General features: G+C 46.1%; 1 protein-coding gene across 1 annotated transcript in view; it reads right to left on the bottom strand.

Annotated features, from left to right (window-relative positions):
* LOC125711302 (collagen alpha-1(IV) chain-like) overlaps positions 1-16,955 on the bottom strand; it is a 105,414-nt gene that overhangs the window by 76,108 nt on the left and 12,351 nt on the right. Inside the window, exons 2-14 of the mRNA XM_048980086.1 lie at positions 9,451-9,507; positions 3,938-4,027; positions 2,969-3,013; positions 2,488-2,532; positions 2,209-2,271; positions 1,973-2,026; positions 1,787-1,813; positions 1,466-1,540; positions 1,275-1,337; positions 1,157-1,192; positions 990-1,034; positions 615-689; positions 459-503 (exon numbers count right to left, since the gene is read on the bottom strand). Of these exons, the coding sequence (XP_048836043.1) occupies positions 459-503; positions 615-689; positions 990-1,034; positions 1,157-1,192; positions 1,275-1,337; positions 1,466-1,540; positions 1,787-1,813; positions 1,973-2,026; positions 2,209-2,271; positions 2,488-2,532; positions 2,969-3,013; positions 3,938-4,027; positions 9,451-9,507 (720 nt within the window). The remainder of the gene's footprint in view (positions 1-458; positions 504-614; positions 690-989; positions 1,035-1,156; positions 1,193-1,274; positions 1,338-1,465; positions 1,541-1,786; positions 1,814-1,972; positions 2,027-2,208; positions 2,272-2,487; positions 2,533-2,968; positions 3,014-3,937; positions 4,028-9,450; positions 9,508-16,955) is intronic.

The following is a 16,955-nucleotide window of genomic DNA, read 5'->3' as shown; positions in this document are numbered from 1 at the left end:
ATCTAGAGTATGCAGAGAAAGCCCATGGAAACACAGGGAGAACATGCTCCAAATGTTGGGCCACAGAGGTGGCTTGGGCCAGGGATGGATGTAAGGGGTTGCCATGTCCTTTTACTGTCTCGAGGGCACGCATGTGTTTGTGTGAGACATTCGCAAGGCACCCTGAGCTGTGTATGCAGCCCTGCCCCTACTGCTGCAGATCATTAAACAGCACCAGCAAGAAGCGTCAGCGTGACCACCTGCTTTTTGCATACTTTAGAGCAACAAATCGTACCGTCGTACTTTGGTGTAAAAATGTGTGCCTGCAACGCAAAATGCGTGCAGGTCCGTAGGTCTGATGTAGTAATACTTACTGTCAAAGCTGTACACTTCTACATTTGTACAGACTGTCACACACAAAAAACATATAAATGAAAAAGCAATGTTCAGTTATATACTGTATGGATAGCAGCACTTACAGGGTTACCACGGTGGCCCTTGAATCCTGGATCTCCTGGTTCACCCTGAATCAGTTAAATATAACAAATTTAAATACAACAAATTTTAAATTTGTTCCAGGCAATCCACCATACTCCTTCATGGCAGTGCAAATCATCATGTGTGCCAGTGTATACCTTTAGTTCTCGGTGTCCTTCTATGAATAACTTCTTTCCTTCCTTCCCTGGTGTCCCCTGTGGGCCTCGACTACCCTAGAAAAAGAGACCAAATTACTAGAATTCTCTCTTTTTTATTTTGTGCATAAACTTCTGTTTTTAGCAGCTCTATCACCGCTGCACCCTAGAGAGTCATAAGCCTGTAAATATTAAAAGCAAGTACAGCTAAGAGTGTTGCCAGCTGAAATTATTGTACAACGAAAAAGAAGTTTATAGGTGGAAGTGGCACTATTATTGAAATCAGAGATAAATGCTATTATATACAAACATTGACTAATCAGTGCTGCTGGTTAGTTTATTGTAAGACTGACTAGACTGGCCACAGATTTAACTTACTTTCTGCCCTTGAGATCCAAAAGCACCAGGACGGCCTTCGATACCCTTTAAGTTTTAGGAGAATGGTTAAAATAATATATAGACACATATCCTGAGGTTTCAGTTGTGTAAATGTACATGTAATTCGGTGACAGAGGAAAAACAACCCAGAAACTATGGGGCCCCACCTTTTCTCCTGGTGCACCAGGTTGTCCCAGTGATCCCTATAAGAAACATGAGATTGAAAATTTTATCTAAGCAAGTTTTAGAGCTGTACATTATTATAAAATCGCAAGATCCTCTCACTGTCCTGCCGCATGGCCCTGCCGGTCCAGGTGCACCGAGAATGCCAGGATTCCCTGGTTGACCCTATCATAGAGAAAAACAGAGCTACTGTACACACAAAAGTAGGGCTACTGGCGTAAAGTACCTTTACGGAATCACACATTATGGAATGATTTGTATATTGCGGCAGAATCTGTAGCTGATTCCCTTACCATTTTCCCCTTTATTCCTGGCAGCCCACATTCACCTTTTACTACCTCTTTTTCTTCAAAGAAATAGCAGGCACCCTATAAAAGCAAAATCCAATAAATAAATAAGTGTATATATATATATATATATATATATATATATATATATATATATATACACACACATACACCAAAGTACCATGGATATGGCATCAATTCAAGCTCACAAACATAATCATCAGTAACATTCATAAATATAATCCACTGTGTTAAAAGTCTAAAAGTGGTTTCGTGTACAGTGAATAAAGTGAATGAAGAGATCAAATCAAAAGCGAAAAAACCTGCCTTGGGTCCAGGTATTCCTCGGAGACCCTGAAAATATAAGCAAGAGATACATTTAATGACAGTCTAATCATTTTACGAAACATACAGCTTTACAAAATAAATTATGAGAATGAGGAATAATGTCACACAGTTAGCCAACACAGTAATTTATGGATTAACTGAGTCTCTGACAGCTGCATCACTTACAGGAGGTCCTTCACATCCAGATGGACCAATACACCCTGGGGATCCCAAGTCACCCTAGAGAAATGGCATGAAATTATAATTCTGGCTGGTGGAAAAGTTACCAAATTTACACATCTATGGTAATATTTTCTGCAGATATGTGCATGTAGTACTTATACCAACAGGCAGGTTGGTAGGTTATAATACCTTCAGGTTAGACACTATAGACCTACAATATGAAAATCGCATTAATGTACCTTTGTCCCATTGCATCCTGGGATTCCTGGAGGCCCCATTTTCCCTGGTTTTCCTGGGATTCCCTGCAAAATTATGTAATCATGTATTCAAACAATGCAGACTAGCAGGAGTGTGTTATATACAACATAACCAGGATAATTCACAGTGTAAATACATGCCATTTTATATGGATGCATGTGGATTTTAGCTGAATTCATTTCATACTGCCAGCTCACAGGTGCTTGAAAATGTATTGACTCTGCAGGCAATCAGGGCTGGGAACTACAGGAAAAGCTTACCGGCTCCCCATGATGTCCGATGAATCCCGGTATTCCAGGCGGGCCCTGTAGCACAGACCAGGATAAAATGATTCAATGCCTCACTAAACACTCAGCTATAAAAAGGAATCAAAAGAGTATTTTTTTTTGCCTGAGTAATCCCTTCATCCTCAGTATGCTGATGCACAGCTCAATTATTTTAAAATAAATACATTTGAGTTATGTCCAAGAAAAAAGCAACGAAAATGACTCTTATTCTTCAGCTAATGTGAGACAAGTATATGGAATAATTACCTAAACAAGGTACAAACATTTTTGATGGAACAAAGGAAAAATTTCTTAATGTAAATAATTGGACACACTTAATAGTAAGACAGATAATTAACAGTATTTAAGTCAAGCATTTAATTACTAATTATCAAGATGAGTAAAAGTTAATGAGTAAGTCTCAATGAATTCCTCTTTTTCGTAATAATTACCCTACATAAAGGGTAATGCTTACCTGAGCCCCTTTAGAACCTATAAGACCAGGTCTTCCTGTTTCCCCCTATTCAGCAAAAATACAAATACATTAACATTCATAATAAGCAGGGCAAATGTGAACACTTCATTGTGTGTTGTCAGATATGCCTCACTGGAATTAATCAATGGCTCGGTGAGTCACACTTCTGGGAGGGGGGGGGGGGTCATCATGTTGCAATCAGGATTGCCACCTGTCCCTTATAATATGGGATGATCCCGAATTGGAACATGCTGCGTCCCATAGTATATGGGCCGATGGTGGCAATCCTAATTGCAATAATTCACCTGATAATGACTCATATTTGCATACAATAAAATATCACAAAATGAGATAGACAAAAAGCATTTCTACATTATCTGTTTTTGGATTATTTTGTACATAATATATCAGTCCTTTTAATATACAAAAGGATTACACCCATGTTAAAAGCCTTGGGGCGACTATGGCTTGAAAAGCACTATATCAATATAGATTGAAAGGAATGGAATTAATACAATTTGAGGTAGAAGCAAAACTAGCATAAATGGGTGTCATAGTGTCACGCGACGCTGGAAGCCGGTAAGGCGAACGAGCAGGCGAGCAGACAGGAAGCAGGCAGACAGGCGAATTACGGGGAAAACGGGGATTTAATAGCAAACTTGGGATCAGGAAACATAGGACGGCAACTGACATCAATGACAGACAACGGGTTAGTGTACAACAGAGACTTAAATACAGGGAACTAATCGGAAAAGAACAAGACACGACTGGGCACAATCAGGGAATCACACGTGGGTAATTAGGGGGCGTGGCACACACGAGGAGCGGACGGAGCGGGCGTCACACATAGTAATGCATTAAAAGGCTTTGGTGGTGCATGAAGAGAGAAGATGGTGGATTATGCAACTTATGTAATAAATGAACAAACTGGATAGCACATGCTATACTCCATAGGTAGTGGATACATACCATTGGACCTTGATGTCCAGGAGGTCCTTCAGTCCCTGGGAAACCAGTTTTTCCTTCAGGGCCAGTTATCCCTGGGAAGCCCTTTTCACCCTATAAGATTATTGATTTATCATACAGTATTTTACATAATTCATCTTTCTTCACTAATTTATATACATTAGTTCAACATATAGTTTCGGTGCAGAACTGGGAATTCATATCATGTTATTTTAATCAAAGCAAGGTCTGTCTAGACCAGAGGTCAGCAACTTTTTTAAAGTAAGGAGCCAATTTTATCCTAAATGTCGGACCCAAGATTTTCAAAGAGCCACAACAGATTGAAAAGAGGGTTTGAGATCTGATTTTTAAATGCAATATGGGTATATATGCATTTAACACAAAAACAAAACTTCAAGTACAGACACTCCTCTACTTACGAAGTTTCAACTTACAAACTTTCAGACATATGAACGAAGAGGATTGTAAGTTCAAATTGTGATCCTTGGGCTTCCCTTTCCTGTCCGCAACATCAAAAAAAAATTTCTGCATGCCAATTCCGCCTAATACAACTTCTGGCCGCTATTCCCGGCACACAGCAGCATACTGTAGCGTGTGTACTTCCAGCATCCTAGTTCTTTGTACTTATGGCGTATACCCTTAAAATGATGTTGAATAATGACTAACATTTCAAGTTACGAACGGCCGTTCGGAACATGCTGTACCTCAGTCATAAGTATAGAAGCGTCTGTACTTTCAAAAAAAAAAAAAAAAAAACAATTTCGGCGCAAAGGTGACTAATATGACAATATTGTTCAGTTCTGTAACGATAGTTTTCAGCCTCACCTCTTCTTTCTGAGTAAAGTTCGTTTGCCTCTGCAGTTGTCTGTCCTTCACTCTCCACTTCACTACTTGTAACTGTGCTGACAGAGCTGTGCAAAATGTACTGACCACTCTGAACTCAGCTGGCTATAATATGTAAATCGGAGAAAATATAATAATTTTACAAAGACCTTGTAAGACGTGGTGACGATTTACTACAAAAAGTATATGAAAGAATTAGGAATCCCAATAAATTTGAAGCCTACATCCAGTCTCATGTACTGAAGAAAACTCCGGAAAGCGTACCATTTGACCGGAGACATACTCTCATCATAGAGAATGATTTTGATGATGTAGATTATGCAGTTAAGACATCACAGTAGCCTCATTCACATATAGCTAAAGAAATATCTAAAGGAAAAATAATAATATTAACCCATTAGTAAATTATTTATCATATCATATCTGTCATACCCGGCTCGTCCGCTCCTCGTGTGTGCCACGCCCCCTGATTACCCACGTGTATTTCCCTGATCGTCTCCAGCTTTGTCTAGTTACTTTGATTAGTCCTGTGTATTTAAGTCCTGGTCTCCCCGGTTTCCCTTGTCCGTCATTGATGTTTGTGAGAGTCAATGCCTGTTTCCCGTCCTGTTCCTGAGAATAAACCCCCGTTTTCCCCGTATCCCGCTTGCTTGCCTGCTCCTTCCGCACGATCGCCGCGCTCGCTTACCAAGATCGTGACAGAATGACGGACCACAAAAAGAAGCGGAGAGGGAGGAAGAGGCTCCCACAAGAGCCGATCTCTCTCGGCGCCTGCTCGCTCTCCAGGCTTTGGCTTCCGGCGGAGGACGAGAGGGAGGTACCTGCCCTACCTCCAGCCCGGGGGCCGACCACACGCGTCCCCAATCCTGCGTGGAAGTACTGGCTCTCTAGTGAGGACGAGGACGAGGAGCCCTTCCACTACCCGGAGCCAGAAGCCTTTCTTCCACCGTCCGTTTTCACGGACATCGCGCCGCCTCCCGCAACCCCCAGGCGCCAGCGAGGGAGACGGAGGAGAACGGCGATCGCCAGTACGGAGGACCTCCCTCCGCCATTGCCGGCGGACCCCGCTCCCGTGCGGCCGCCGCCGCCTGCGCAGCCGCCTTCGCTGCCGCCGCCGCCCGAGGACCCCGCTCCTGTGCGGCCGCCGCCGCTTGCGCAGCCGTCTTCGCTGCCGCCGCCACCCGCGGTCCTAGCTGACCGATACTTCACCCTCCAGGGGCTTTATTGGAGGGTGATAGGAGAACCGGCCCCACAGGCCCTCCTGGAGGGGGAAAGACTCGCCACACAGCTGGGGCAGGACTTGGCCTCCTTCACTCCAGAATCCCCTTACTCAGATCTGGAGAGAATTGCTGAGGACCTCCGGAGGCTAATCAAACTCCGGAGAGCCTCGGCTGCGACTTCCGAGTCGCCGCCATTGCCGGCGGACCCCGCTCCCGTGCAGCCGCCTGCGCAGCCGCCTTTGCTGCCTGCACAGCCCCCTTCGCCTGCTGCAGCTCCAGGGCAGGCGCCCCCACTGCAGCCACCTGCAGCTCCAGGGCAGGCGCCCCCACTGCAGCCACCTGCAGCTCCCGGGCAGGCGCCCCCTCTGCAGCCGCCTGCTGCAGCTCCCGGGCAGGCGCCCCCACTGCAGCCACCTGCTGCAGCTCCCGGGCAGGCGCCCCCACTGCAGCCACCTGCTGCAGCTCCCGGGCAGGCGCCCCCACTGCAGTCACCTGCAGCTCCCGTCAGCGCTCCTGTTCCTGACCGCGCTCCTGTTCCTGACCGCGCTCCTGTTCCTGACCGCGCTGCAGCAGCTCCCGAGGCGCCCCCTGACCGCGCTGCAGCAGCTCCCGAGGCGCCCCCTGACCGCGCTGCAGCAGCTCCCGAGGCGCCCCCTGACCGCGCTTCTGTTCCTGACCGCGCTCCTGTTCCTGTCCTGGCGCCCCCACTGCCTGCAGCTTCCGGGCAGGCGCCCCCACTGCAGCAACCTGCAGCTCCCATGCAGCCGCCATTGCCGGCGGACCCCGCTCCCGTGCAGCCACCTCCAGTTCCTGACCGCGCTCCAGTTCCTGCAGAGGCGCCCCCTCTGCAGCCGCCTGCTGCAGCTCCCGGGCAGGCGCCCCCTCTGCAGCCGCCTGCTGCAGCTCCCGGGCAGGCGCCCCCTCTGCAGCCACCTGCAGCTCCCGGGCAGGCGCCCCCACTGCAGCCACCTGCAGCTCCCGGGCAGGCGCCCCCACTGCAGCCACCTGCAGCTCCCGTCAGCGCTCCTGTTCCTGACCGCGCTCCTGTTCCTGACCGCGCTCCTGTTCCTGACCGCGCTCCTGTTCCTGACCGCGCTCCTGTTCCTGACCGCGCTGCAGCAGCTCCCGAGGCGCCCCCTGACCGCGCTTCTGTTCCTGACCGCGCTCCTGTTCCTGTCCTGGCGCCCCCACTGCCTGCAGCTCCCGGGCAGGCGCCCCCTCTGCAGCCGCCTGCTGCAGCTCCCGGGCAGGCGCCCCCTCTGCAGCCGCCTGCTGCAGCTCCCGGGCCGGCGCCCCCACTGCAGCCACCTCCAGTTCCTGACCGCGCTCCAGTTCCTGACCGCGCTCCAGTTCCTGCAGAGGCGCCCCCTCTGCAGCCGCCTGCTGCAGCTCCCGGGCAGGCGCCCCCTCTGCAGCCGCCTGCTGCAGCTCCCGGGCAGGCGCCCCCTCTGCAGCCGCCTGCTGCAGCTCCCGGGCAGGCGCCCCCACTGCAGTCACCTGCAGCTCCCGTCAGCGCTCCAGTTCCTGACCGCGCTGCAGCAGCTCCCGAGGCTCCAGTTCCTGACCGCGCTGCAGCAGCTCCCGAGGCTCCAGTTCCTGACCGCGCTGCAGCAGCTCCCGAGGCGCCCCCTGACCGCGCTGCAGCAGCTCCCGAGGCGCCCCCTGACCGCGCTGCAGCAGCTCCCGAGGCGCCCCCTCCGCCTGCTGACCCTGTTCCGGTCCCTGTCCCTGGCCCCGCTCCTGTCCCTGGCCCCGCTCCTGTGACTCCTCTGCCCTTGCCTCGGCGTCCTCGGCCCCGACCGAGGGGCGTGATGTCTGTGTCCCGTAAGGGGCGGGGACACAGACGCAGGGCTGGGGTCCCGCCCGCCCTGCCCCCTGGCTCGCCCTGCCTCGCCTGCGCTGGGGCTTGGTTGGCGCCTGCGGGTCCTGGCCCTCCGGGTCGGCTGTCGCCTGCGGGTCCCCCTCCGATGCCTCGTCGCCCTGCCTCGCTCCCCCCTCCGGTGCCTGGTCGGTCGCCGGGGGGCTCCCCGACGGCGGCTCCTCGGTCGCCTGCGGGGCCCCTACCTTCGACCCTCCACCGGACGTCGCCGCCTGCTGCGGCTCCCCCCTCCTCCGGGCCTTCGCCGTGGGCCCCTCCTGCTCCCTCGTCCCCTTCCCCGGTGCTCCCTCCTGCTTCCTCCCTGGCCCCTCCGCGGGTCCCTCGCCCTGCCTCCTCGGCCCCTCCGAGGTCCCCTCCGGCTGCCTCCCGTCGCCCGCTGGGGCTCCCTCGGGCTCCCCTTCCTTCCTCCTCGTCTCCCTTCGCCCCTGCCTTTGTCCCGCCTGTCTCTGCCCCTTCGTTTTTTGCTCCCCCTTGCTTTGTTCCTCCCGTCTCTGCTCCTCGTCCTTCTGGGTTCCCTCTGTTCACTCCTGGCCCTTTTGTTCCGCCTGTTCCCTCCGTGTCCCCGTTTCTTGTCTGTCTGTCTGCCTTTCCTGTCCTGTGTCATGTCTTGTCCTGGCTTCTGCCTCTGTGTCAGTTTTGCCTGTCTGTCTTGTTCCCTGTCCCTCGTTGATTTCTGGTTTTGTTTTTCAGGTCCTGTTTTGCCTCGTCCCGTCCGTCGCCCCCTTCCTTGGCGCGCCCGGAGAAGCGCGCCTTTGGGGGGGGGTTCTGTCATACCCGGCTCGTCCGCTCCTCGTGTGTGCCACGCCCCCTGATTACCCACGTGTATTTCCCTGATCGTCTCCAGCTTTGTCTAGTTACTTTGATTAGTCCTGTGTATTTAAGTCCTGGTCTCCCTGGTTTCCCTTGTCCGTCATTGATGTTTGTGAGAGTCAATGCCTGTTTCCCGTCCTGTTCCTGAGAATAAACCCCCGTTTTCCCCATATCCCGCTTGCTTGCCTGCTCCTTCCGCACGATCGCCGCGCTCGCTTACCAAGATCGTGACATATCATAATATGTTTAGACATGAAAATGTGAATGTGTCTATCGTTCTGAGAAGAGCCTTGTGCTCAAAGAGCCACATGTGGCTTATGAGCCGCAGGTTGCTGACCCCTGGTGTAGACAAAACCAGAATAGATAAATGACAAACAATGGTACTATTAATATTAAATCCAGACTGCATTCTGTGTCTTATTAAATCTCAAGTACATTGGGTTTCATACATTCATACCCATACTGCCGTGTTTTACTGAGATGTTTCTTTCTTATCCTTGACAACCATGTGTTTTCTCTGTTTGATCCAGGGACCCACCAAAGGCCCCTAACAACTATCCTGTGATATGCAACTACTGTATGTAACTAAGGACTAAGGACCTGGAGGTTTTCCCTTTAATATTTTTTCATCCAAATTTTGTAAATATTTTCCGTTGCATAAAGCACACAATAATATAGACAAAGCAATTACAAAAATGTTTAAAGCTGTTTCAAAGAAATTTCTGCTAAATTGCAGATCAATCACAAGCAAGAAAACCAATTACCCTTTCTCCTTTCACGCCATCACAGTCACATTGTGACTTGACATCACACTGACATTCCTGTAAAGACAAGACAATGGATCTCACATATAGTCACAAATACTCTTTATTAAACTTTTAATGTTGGATTTATAAATTTATTGATTTATTATTATTTATTTAAAAAGTTAAGCTAAGAGGTGTTAAACTTCAAGCATATATCATGTTTCATGGTTTACAGAAAAACAAAAATAACGTGTAAAAGTGCCAATGATTTCTGGAAGTATCAAAATCTTACATTTGTAAAAACATGTGATTTTTTTTACAAGAATATACAAGAGGTTAAACATGTCACTCTGCATGAACGCAACTGTATTATTATGAGTGTATTAAACAACACACATTCCAGTAAACAAATAAGAGGGGAGGACAGATAATCAATATTAGTAACTCCACAGCCCTGAGGGCCCTGAATGTTTTTGAAGCAGCAGGCTCACATAAAGAGAGGAAAAACATTGTGCCTAGTGGTTGAGTCATTTTAATTTAAATACTGTAAATGGGTCAAACTAGGAGAATTTCAATTAAAAAAAATGTAACATTTCAATATAGCTGCTGGTCAAACTGTGCACTTCCTGTTTGTATACATGAATAACAAAACACTCACCTTACAAAGTATGCTGATATCATCATTTGTATCTATGCAAGGGTCCAATTATCGAAATCCATCATAGTCCTTTGGTCTAAAAACAAACTAAAATGGCCAAACACAGCAAAAACTAGCCCTGTTTAAATGGTGTCCATGACATCATGTGAATTTCCCCATGCATTGCAGCACATTCACTACATATACACATGATTCACAGTGTTTAATACTGCATGTAGCACCAATGAGATGGTTCCAAATAGCGGAGCCCAGTAAGTGCGCTGAGAATGCTGGGAGCGCTTGTAAATAGCCCTGTTTGAATGTCTTGTAAGTGGTTGTAAGCGGCTAATATTATCATACAAAAGGCACTACCTTACAAAACATAGGTGCCTTATTTGCTCACCAATTTAATAGTGCTTTTTACATTGATCTATCATGGCCTGTGGTGATGCTGCGCTGCACCAATCAGTATGTTAGCAGAGAAACTGCAAACTGAAGTAAGAAGATACACTGAAAGAGAATGCCCTGGATCTCGGAACAGACTGAGGAGCTGTGCACATCATCCTCCATTGCCTGGTATCCTAAATGCCAAAGTCCAATCGTTATAATAATAATAATACATTTTATTTATAATGCCCTTTACATCCCAGGATCTCAAAGGGCTACAAGTTAAAATAAAAAGAGACAAAATAAATAGTTTAAAAGTAAACAAATTTAAAACCTCTAAGTGGAGGAACCAAAGGTTTTGTTAAAAGAGAGAGAACTCATTAGAGAGAACTCAAGGCAAGGGCTCTTTTCCAATGGGATATCAGGGGCTGATATATCCTTAAATTTACAGAAAAAGGCTGACCTCCCAGGAATCAGACCAGCCAATATCCGCATTGGCATCTTTCACCATTTTTCAGATGTACAGAACTAAGGAAGTGGGTAAATCTTGGGGTGGGGGAGTATGTTTTATGACAAACAGTAGGTGATGTGACCCCAGGAATGTTACATGTCTCTCGTTCCTGTTGCCCTCATTTGGAGCATCTCTTAATCATTCTATCCGCCTCATGAGTTTACTTGTGACATTGTCACAGTGGTTTACATCTCACTGGATGTAGACACTGGTGCAGCACTAGCTGATCTCCACAATGTTTTTAATGGACTCGTGAACAGACAATTGGATGCTGCTCTTATTGTGACTGGTGATTTTAACGTGACAAACATCAAACATGTCTTGCTCAATATGCATCAATATGGTACTTGCCAGGGCGGCATGGTGGTGCAATCGTTAGCACTGTTGCCTCACACCTCTGGGACCCGGGTTTGAGTCTCCACCTGGGTTACATGTGTGTGGAGTTTGCATGTTCTCCCCATGTTCTTGTGGGGTTTCCTCCAGGTACTCAAGTTCCCGCCCCCAGTCCAAAAGACATGCTGAGGCTAATTGGAATTACTAAATTGCCCATAGGTGTGCATGTGTGAGTGACTGGTGTGTGCAGATGGGCCATGATGGGCTTCTAGGATACACACTGGACCCCCTGCAACCCAGTAGGATAAGTGGGTTGGATGATGGATGGTACTTGCCCAACTATGGGAGGAAATACACTAGATCAATGTTACTCAATGATATAAATCTGTTCCACTCCCACTATTTGGGAGATTTGATAATAATTCCATACTCAACATACAAACAACATTTTGCATGGGAAGCCCTAGTAACCAGGGAGATCAAATGCTGGTCTGCCCAAGCTGAGGCCTGTCAGAGTCAGCAGCTGTTTGTCCCAGTCTTTTGACTTCTCCCCATTTGGCCAGCAGGTGTTGCTGGCCATCTTGTCCCCCTGTTGTTGGTCTTTAGTGTTTGCCCTGCTTCCCTCTTGGCTGCATAGCTCAATGAGCTAAGCATGTAGCTACCTATCCACTGTTTAGCCTTGTGTTCAAATCCCACCTCCTCAGTTTCTGTATTTTGTAGATTTTGTTCCCTTGATTTTCATTTGTATCAGTTTTCTAGTTCCTGTGTTTTGATTTGTATTCTGTTTTGGTTTTTGCTTTCGTGCCAATGATTGTGTTTTTATTGTCTGTTATTCCCCTGGGTTAGACTCAGTTTCCCGGTTTCTGTTTCTTAGGTTCCCTGTTTGATTCCCCCAGTTCCTTGATCTAATTATTAGTTTCACCTGTTGCCTGTTTTCTTGTACCAGTCCTTATATACTGTCCTCTTCCTGATTGGTTAATTGTTTCATGTCTCACTCCTGCTGTGTCATCATCCATTTTAGTTTCTATATTTAAGTTCCTGTTACCCTCTACAGTGGGTCATTGTTGTTGCATGTCAGTTGTGTAATGCTATTGTGTATCCCAGAGTGTTTTGTACTTTGCCTGCCAACCTGCTCCTTGTTGTTCTGATCCTTTTGTAGTTAGTCTTTGTTATCCCTTTTTTAGTTTTGAACCCTTGTGGTCTTTGTTTTGTAGTGATATGTTTCTTTTACTAAATCCCTTCTGTTCCTGTGAATCGCAAGTGGATTGTCCACCTCTTCCCAATCTGTGCCATGCCCTTGAGTCAGAACCACTTGAGTCCATGACAAGGCCGTTCAGTGATGTTGACTAGGAGATGTTTAGGTCAAGTAGTGATGAAGGTGGGTTTGCAGATGTGTTGATGAGCTTTATTAACAAGCTCTGGATTTCATTGCCCCCTTGGTCATCGTTAGGGTCTTCCCCAATCAAATCCCATGGGTTAACAGTCCAATAGGCTGTGAATATTTGGACCATAGCTTATAATGCTGCTCTTGCATTAGGAGATGAGTACAAAGTGACGTCCTATAATTTGAAGAGATGCTACATTGCACTTGAACTTGGGAATTTCAGCTGGAACACCCTCTGAAGTTGGAACTCTGACTTGTGAACTCAGACCTCAGCATTCAAGATGGCTGTGCCCTTTGCCAATGGAAGCTAAGGCTGTAGTTTTATACTATTTAGCACCTGTGTTTTGACTCAAATCAGGCATTCGCTCAGTACTATCCAACCACTATCTGTGGGTATGTTGATGTTTTTGTGCTCAATACTGTGAAATGTGTTAATTGCTAATAATGGCTAACAATTAACTGGCTAGAACTGCAGGCCCATAAAGCTGGATAATTTGTCAGATTTAATGAATTCTGGGGTAAATGAAGATAAAGGCCACTTAAGCCAGGGAAAAATCAAATCTGAGTTCCCCCCCTCTCTTTGATGCAAACGGGCTGTGCGTGCCTGAAGTTCCAAGCATATCTTTAGATGATCAGGTGTGGTAAGTCACTGAGAATCAGGTATGCATGTCCCTAGTGTAAGTGAGTAGCAGGAAAGCAGCCAGCTCAAATGGTTGGTCAAAGACTTGTTGTAGCGAACAGATCTCTATATGCCATTGGGTGGTAAACGAATTGAAGTGGATCAAAGAAGTCCAGCAACAATGTCATCTCCTGCATACTACTCACCTGCGTGGACAGTAACAGAAAGAACTGAGCTGTTTATAGATTTCAATGTACTTTTTGCTAATTTTGCTTGTGCCAGTGGTAACTTATAAATGCTTATGAGCAGGATAATGTTGCTTTTTTTTTTTATCTGCTGGCCAGATTTAATAGGTGTCAGCTTGTTGCAGGTCCTGTGAAGTATAAATAAAAAGCCGTTTCCCATTTTGATCTTGTACAATTTCTCCAAATATCTACCAAATAACTAACAAAATAACTTGGTCCATTGGCCTGGTAATGCAGTTTTGCATTAAACTGTCTGAAGTTTAACCTGCACTTTGTACCTCCCATGCTCATTTAGCGTAAAGGTCCCAGGTCCTGTTGAAAGCGACACACACAGCCTGGAGCTACAAGTCTCAGGTCAAGACACCCCAGGGACTTGTACACCAGGACCACGTTCCTTAACTTTGGTGTGAAAGTGCCTAATATTGGCACCCCCCACCAAGGCTGTATTCTGAGCTCATCGCTGTAATTCTTTTATTTTCCTCTCCCCGCATGCATGACTGTGGACAAAGAGCACAAATAAAGTAATCAGATGTGCAGATTACATGGTAGCGACGAAGAAGGCCTACCCAGATGAAGTAGACAGGCTCACTCTCTCTCAAAACCTGCAAGACTAAGGAGATGGTGGGGGACTTTAGGCGTAAGCGGACCAATGCACATAATCTTCACAACGTAAAAAGGGTCAGAGTTGACAGGCTGAGCACCTTTCAAGATCTGAGTCTATATCTGATGATCTCACATGGTTGAATCACATACAGACTTAGATATCTAAAACTAGGAATTGGCTGTACCGTTTAAGGCAGCTGAGGAGGTTCAAGGTTTCACCAGCCATTCTTAGAGTCTTCTACTCGAGTGTTGGAACGCAAACTCGCCACAGGAATAACAGCCTAGTTCAGTAACTGCTCTGCCCTGGACCACAAAGCTCTGCAATGGATGGTACGTTCAGTTGAACATATTAGTAATGCTGATCTGTCCTCCCTGCAAGACATTTATCTCTGATACAGCAGAGCTGCCAGAATGTGCAGGGACTCATCCCACCCATACAAAAACCCTTTCAACAGGCTGAGGTTTGGTATGCGCTTCTGTTGTCCCTCAATGAGAGCTGAGATGCTCAAAAAGAGTTTATACCTTCAAGAACATAAGAACATAAGAACATAAGAACTATACAAACGAGAGGAGGCCATTCGGCCCATCAAGCTCGCTTGGGGAGAACTAAACTAATAGCTCAGAGTCGTTAAAATCTTATCTAGCTCTGATTTAAAGGAACCCAAGGATTCAGCTTGCACTACATTATCAGGAAGGGTATTCCATACTCTGACTACACGCTGTGTAAAGAAGTGCTTCCTTAAATCCAGCTTGAAGTGTTCTCCCGCTAATTTCCACCTATGGCCACGAGTTCGTGTATTTAAACTAATGCTGAAGTAACTATTTGCCTGAACAGCATCCAAACCTGTTAGAATCTTATATACCTGGATCATGTCCCCCCTCAGTCTCCTTTGCTTGAGACTGAACAGATTTAGCTCAAGTAACCGTTCCTCGTATGACATTCCTCTAAGACCAGGAATCATTTTTGTGACCCTACGCTGCACCTTTTCTAAGGCCACAATGTCCTTTATAAGATATGGTGACCAAACCTGCACACAATATTCTAGGTGAGGTCTCACCAAGGAATTGTATAATCTTAGCATTACCTCCCTTGACTTAAACTCCATACACCTGGAGATATACCCCAACATCCTATTGGCCTTTTTTTTGCTTCCCCACACTGGCGAGAATGGGACATGGAAGCATCAACATACACACCAAGGTCTTTCTCATGATCAGCTACCTTTATTTCAGTGACACCCATGAAATACCTGTACTTTATATTTCTGCTCCCTAGATGGAGTACCTTACATTTATCGATGTTAAATTTCATCTGCCAGGTATCGGCCCAGTCACAAATTAAATCAAGATCCCGCTGTAGCTGCTGAGCCACTAATTCAGTATCTGCTACACCACCCACCTTGGTGTCATCTGCAAATTTCACCAGTTTACTGTATATATTGGTATCCATATCATTTATGTAAATTAGGAACAATAGTGGTCCTAAAATCGAACCCTGCGGTACCCCACTATGAACGCAAGCCCACTTTGACATTGTGCCTCTTATAACTACTCGCTGTTTCCTATCTGTTAACCAGTTATCAATCCAGGTCGCTACGGTACCTAAAATACCTGTCGCTTTGAGTTTAAGTAGGAGCCTCTTGTGGGGGACAACATCAAAAGCCTTTTGGAAATCTAAGTAGATGACATCATAGGCCTTCTTATCATCAACTTCCTGAGTAGCTTCCTCAAAAAACTCCAACAGATTTGTTAAACAGGATCTACCTCTCCTAAATCCATGCTGGCTATCCCGCAAAATGTTATTAGAGTCCAGGTAATCTACCATTTTCTCTTTGATTATAGCCTCCATAACTTTACCAGTTATACAAGTTAGACTGATTGGCCTATAGTTAGACAAATTACTTCTATCCCCTTTTTTAAAAATAGGCGTTATGAAGGCGTGCTTCCAATCAGAAGGTACCACACCTTCAGATAAGGATTTTTGAAACAGTAAAGTTAAGGGTCGGCAAATAATATCCCTCATCTCTTTTAACACTATAGGTAAGATGCCATCAGGACCCTGTGATTTATTTATTTTGAGCTTAGCTAGGCTTTGCAAAACATCTGCTTCAGTTATATATATATTAGCTATAGACAATGCTGGATAGGTAATAACTGGTAAATTACTAAGGTCCTCAACAGTGAATACCCGTGCAAAACTATCATTGAACTCATTTACTATATCAATGTCGTTTACTATTATAAGACCCTTACTATCCTGCAGATTAGTAATTTCAGGTTTTAGAGCTCTTTTAGAGTTAAAATACTGGAAGAAACTTTTAACGTCATCCTTAGCTTCCAATGCAACCATCCTTTCGACATTTCTTTTAGCTCGTCTAATATCATTTTTTAACTCAGTCTGTAGACTTAGATATTCCTGCTTAATTCTGTCATCATCAATTATTTTCCATTGCTGGAACAAAGCCCTTTTCCTCCTTACTTTATGCTTTATTTCCCTAGTAAACCACCTAGGTTGCAATTTCCTAGATTTATTCTTGCTGGAAACAGGTATGAAGTCCTCTTGCACTTGCAATAATGTGCTTTTAAAAAATTCCCAGGCCTCTTCAACAGTTTTGTTATTTAACTCCATCCAGTTCACAGTTTCTAGTTTTAGTCTCATACACTTAAAGTCAGCCTTCCTAACATTATATATTTTTGATTTGGACTTAGCTCTTCGAACACTAAACTTAACCTCAAATTTGACCATGTTATGATCGCTACTGTCAAGTGGTTCTAAAACGTCTAATTTACCAATCCTGTCCTGG

Source organism: Brienomyrus brachyistius, chromosome 17, assembly GCF_023856365.1.
Source record: "Brienomyrus brachyistius isolate T26 chromosome 17, BBRACH_0.4, whole genome shotgun sequence".
NCBI classification, from domain to species: Eukaryota; Metazoa; Chordata; class Actinopteri; order Osteoglossiformes; family Mormyridae; genus Brienomyrus; species Brienomyrus brachyistius.
The sequence above is the reverse complement of the archived record's forward strand: the minus strand, read 5'-3'. Positions and strand labels throughout refer to the sequence as shown.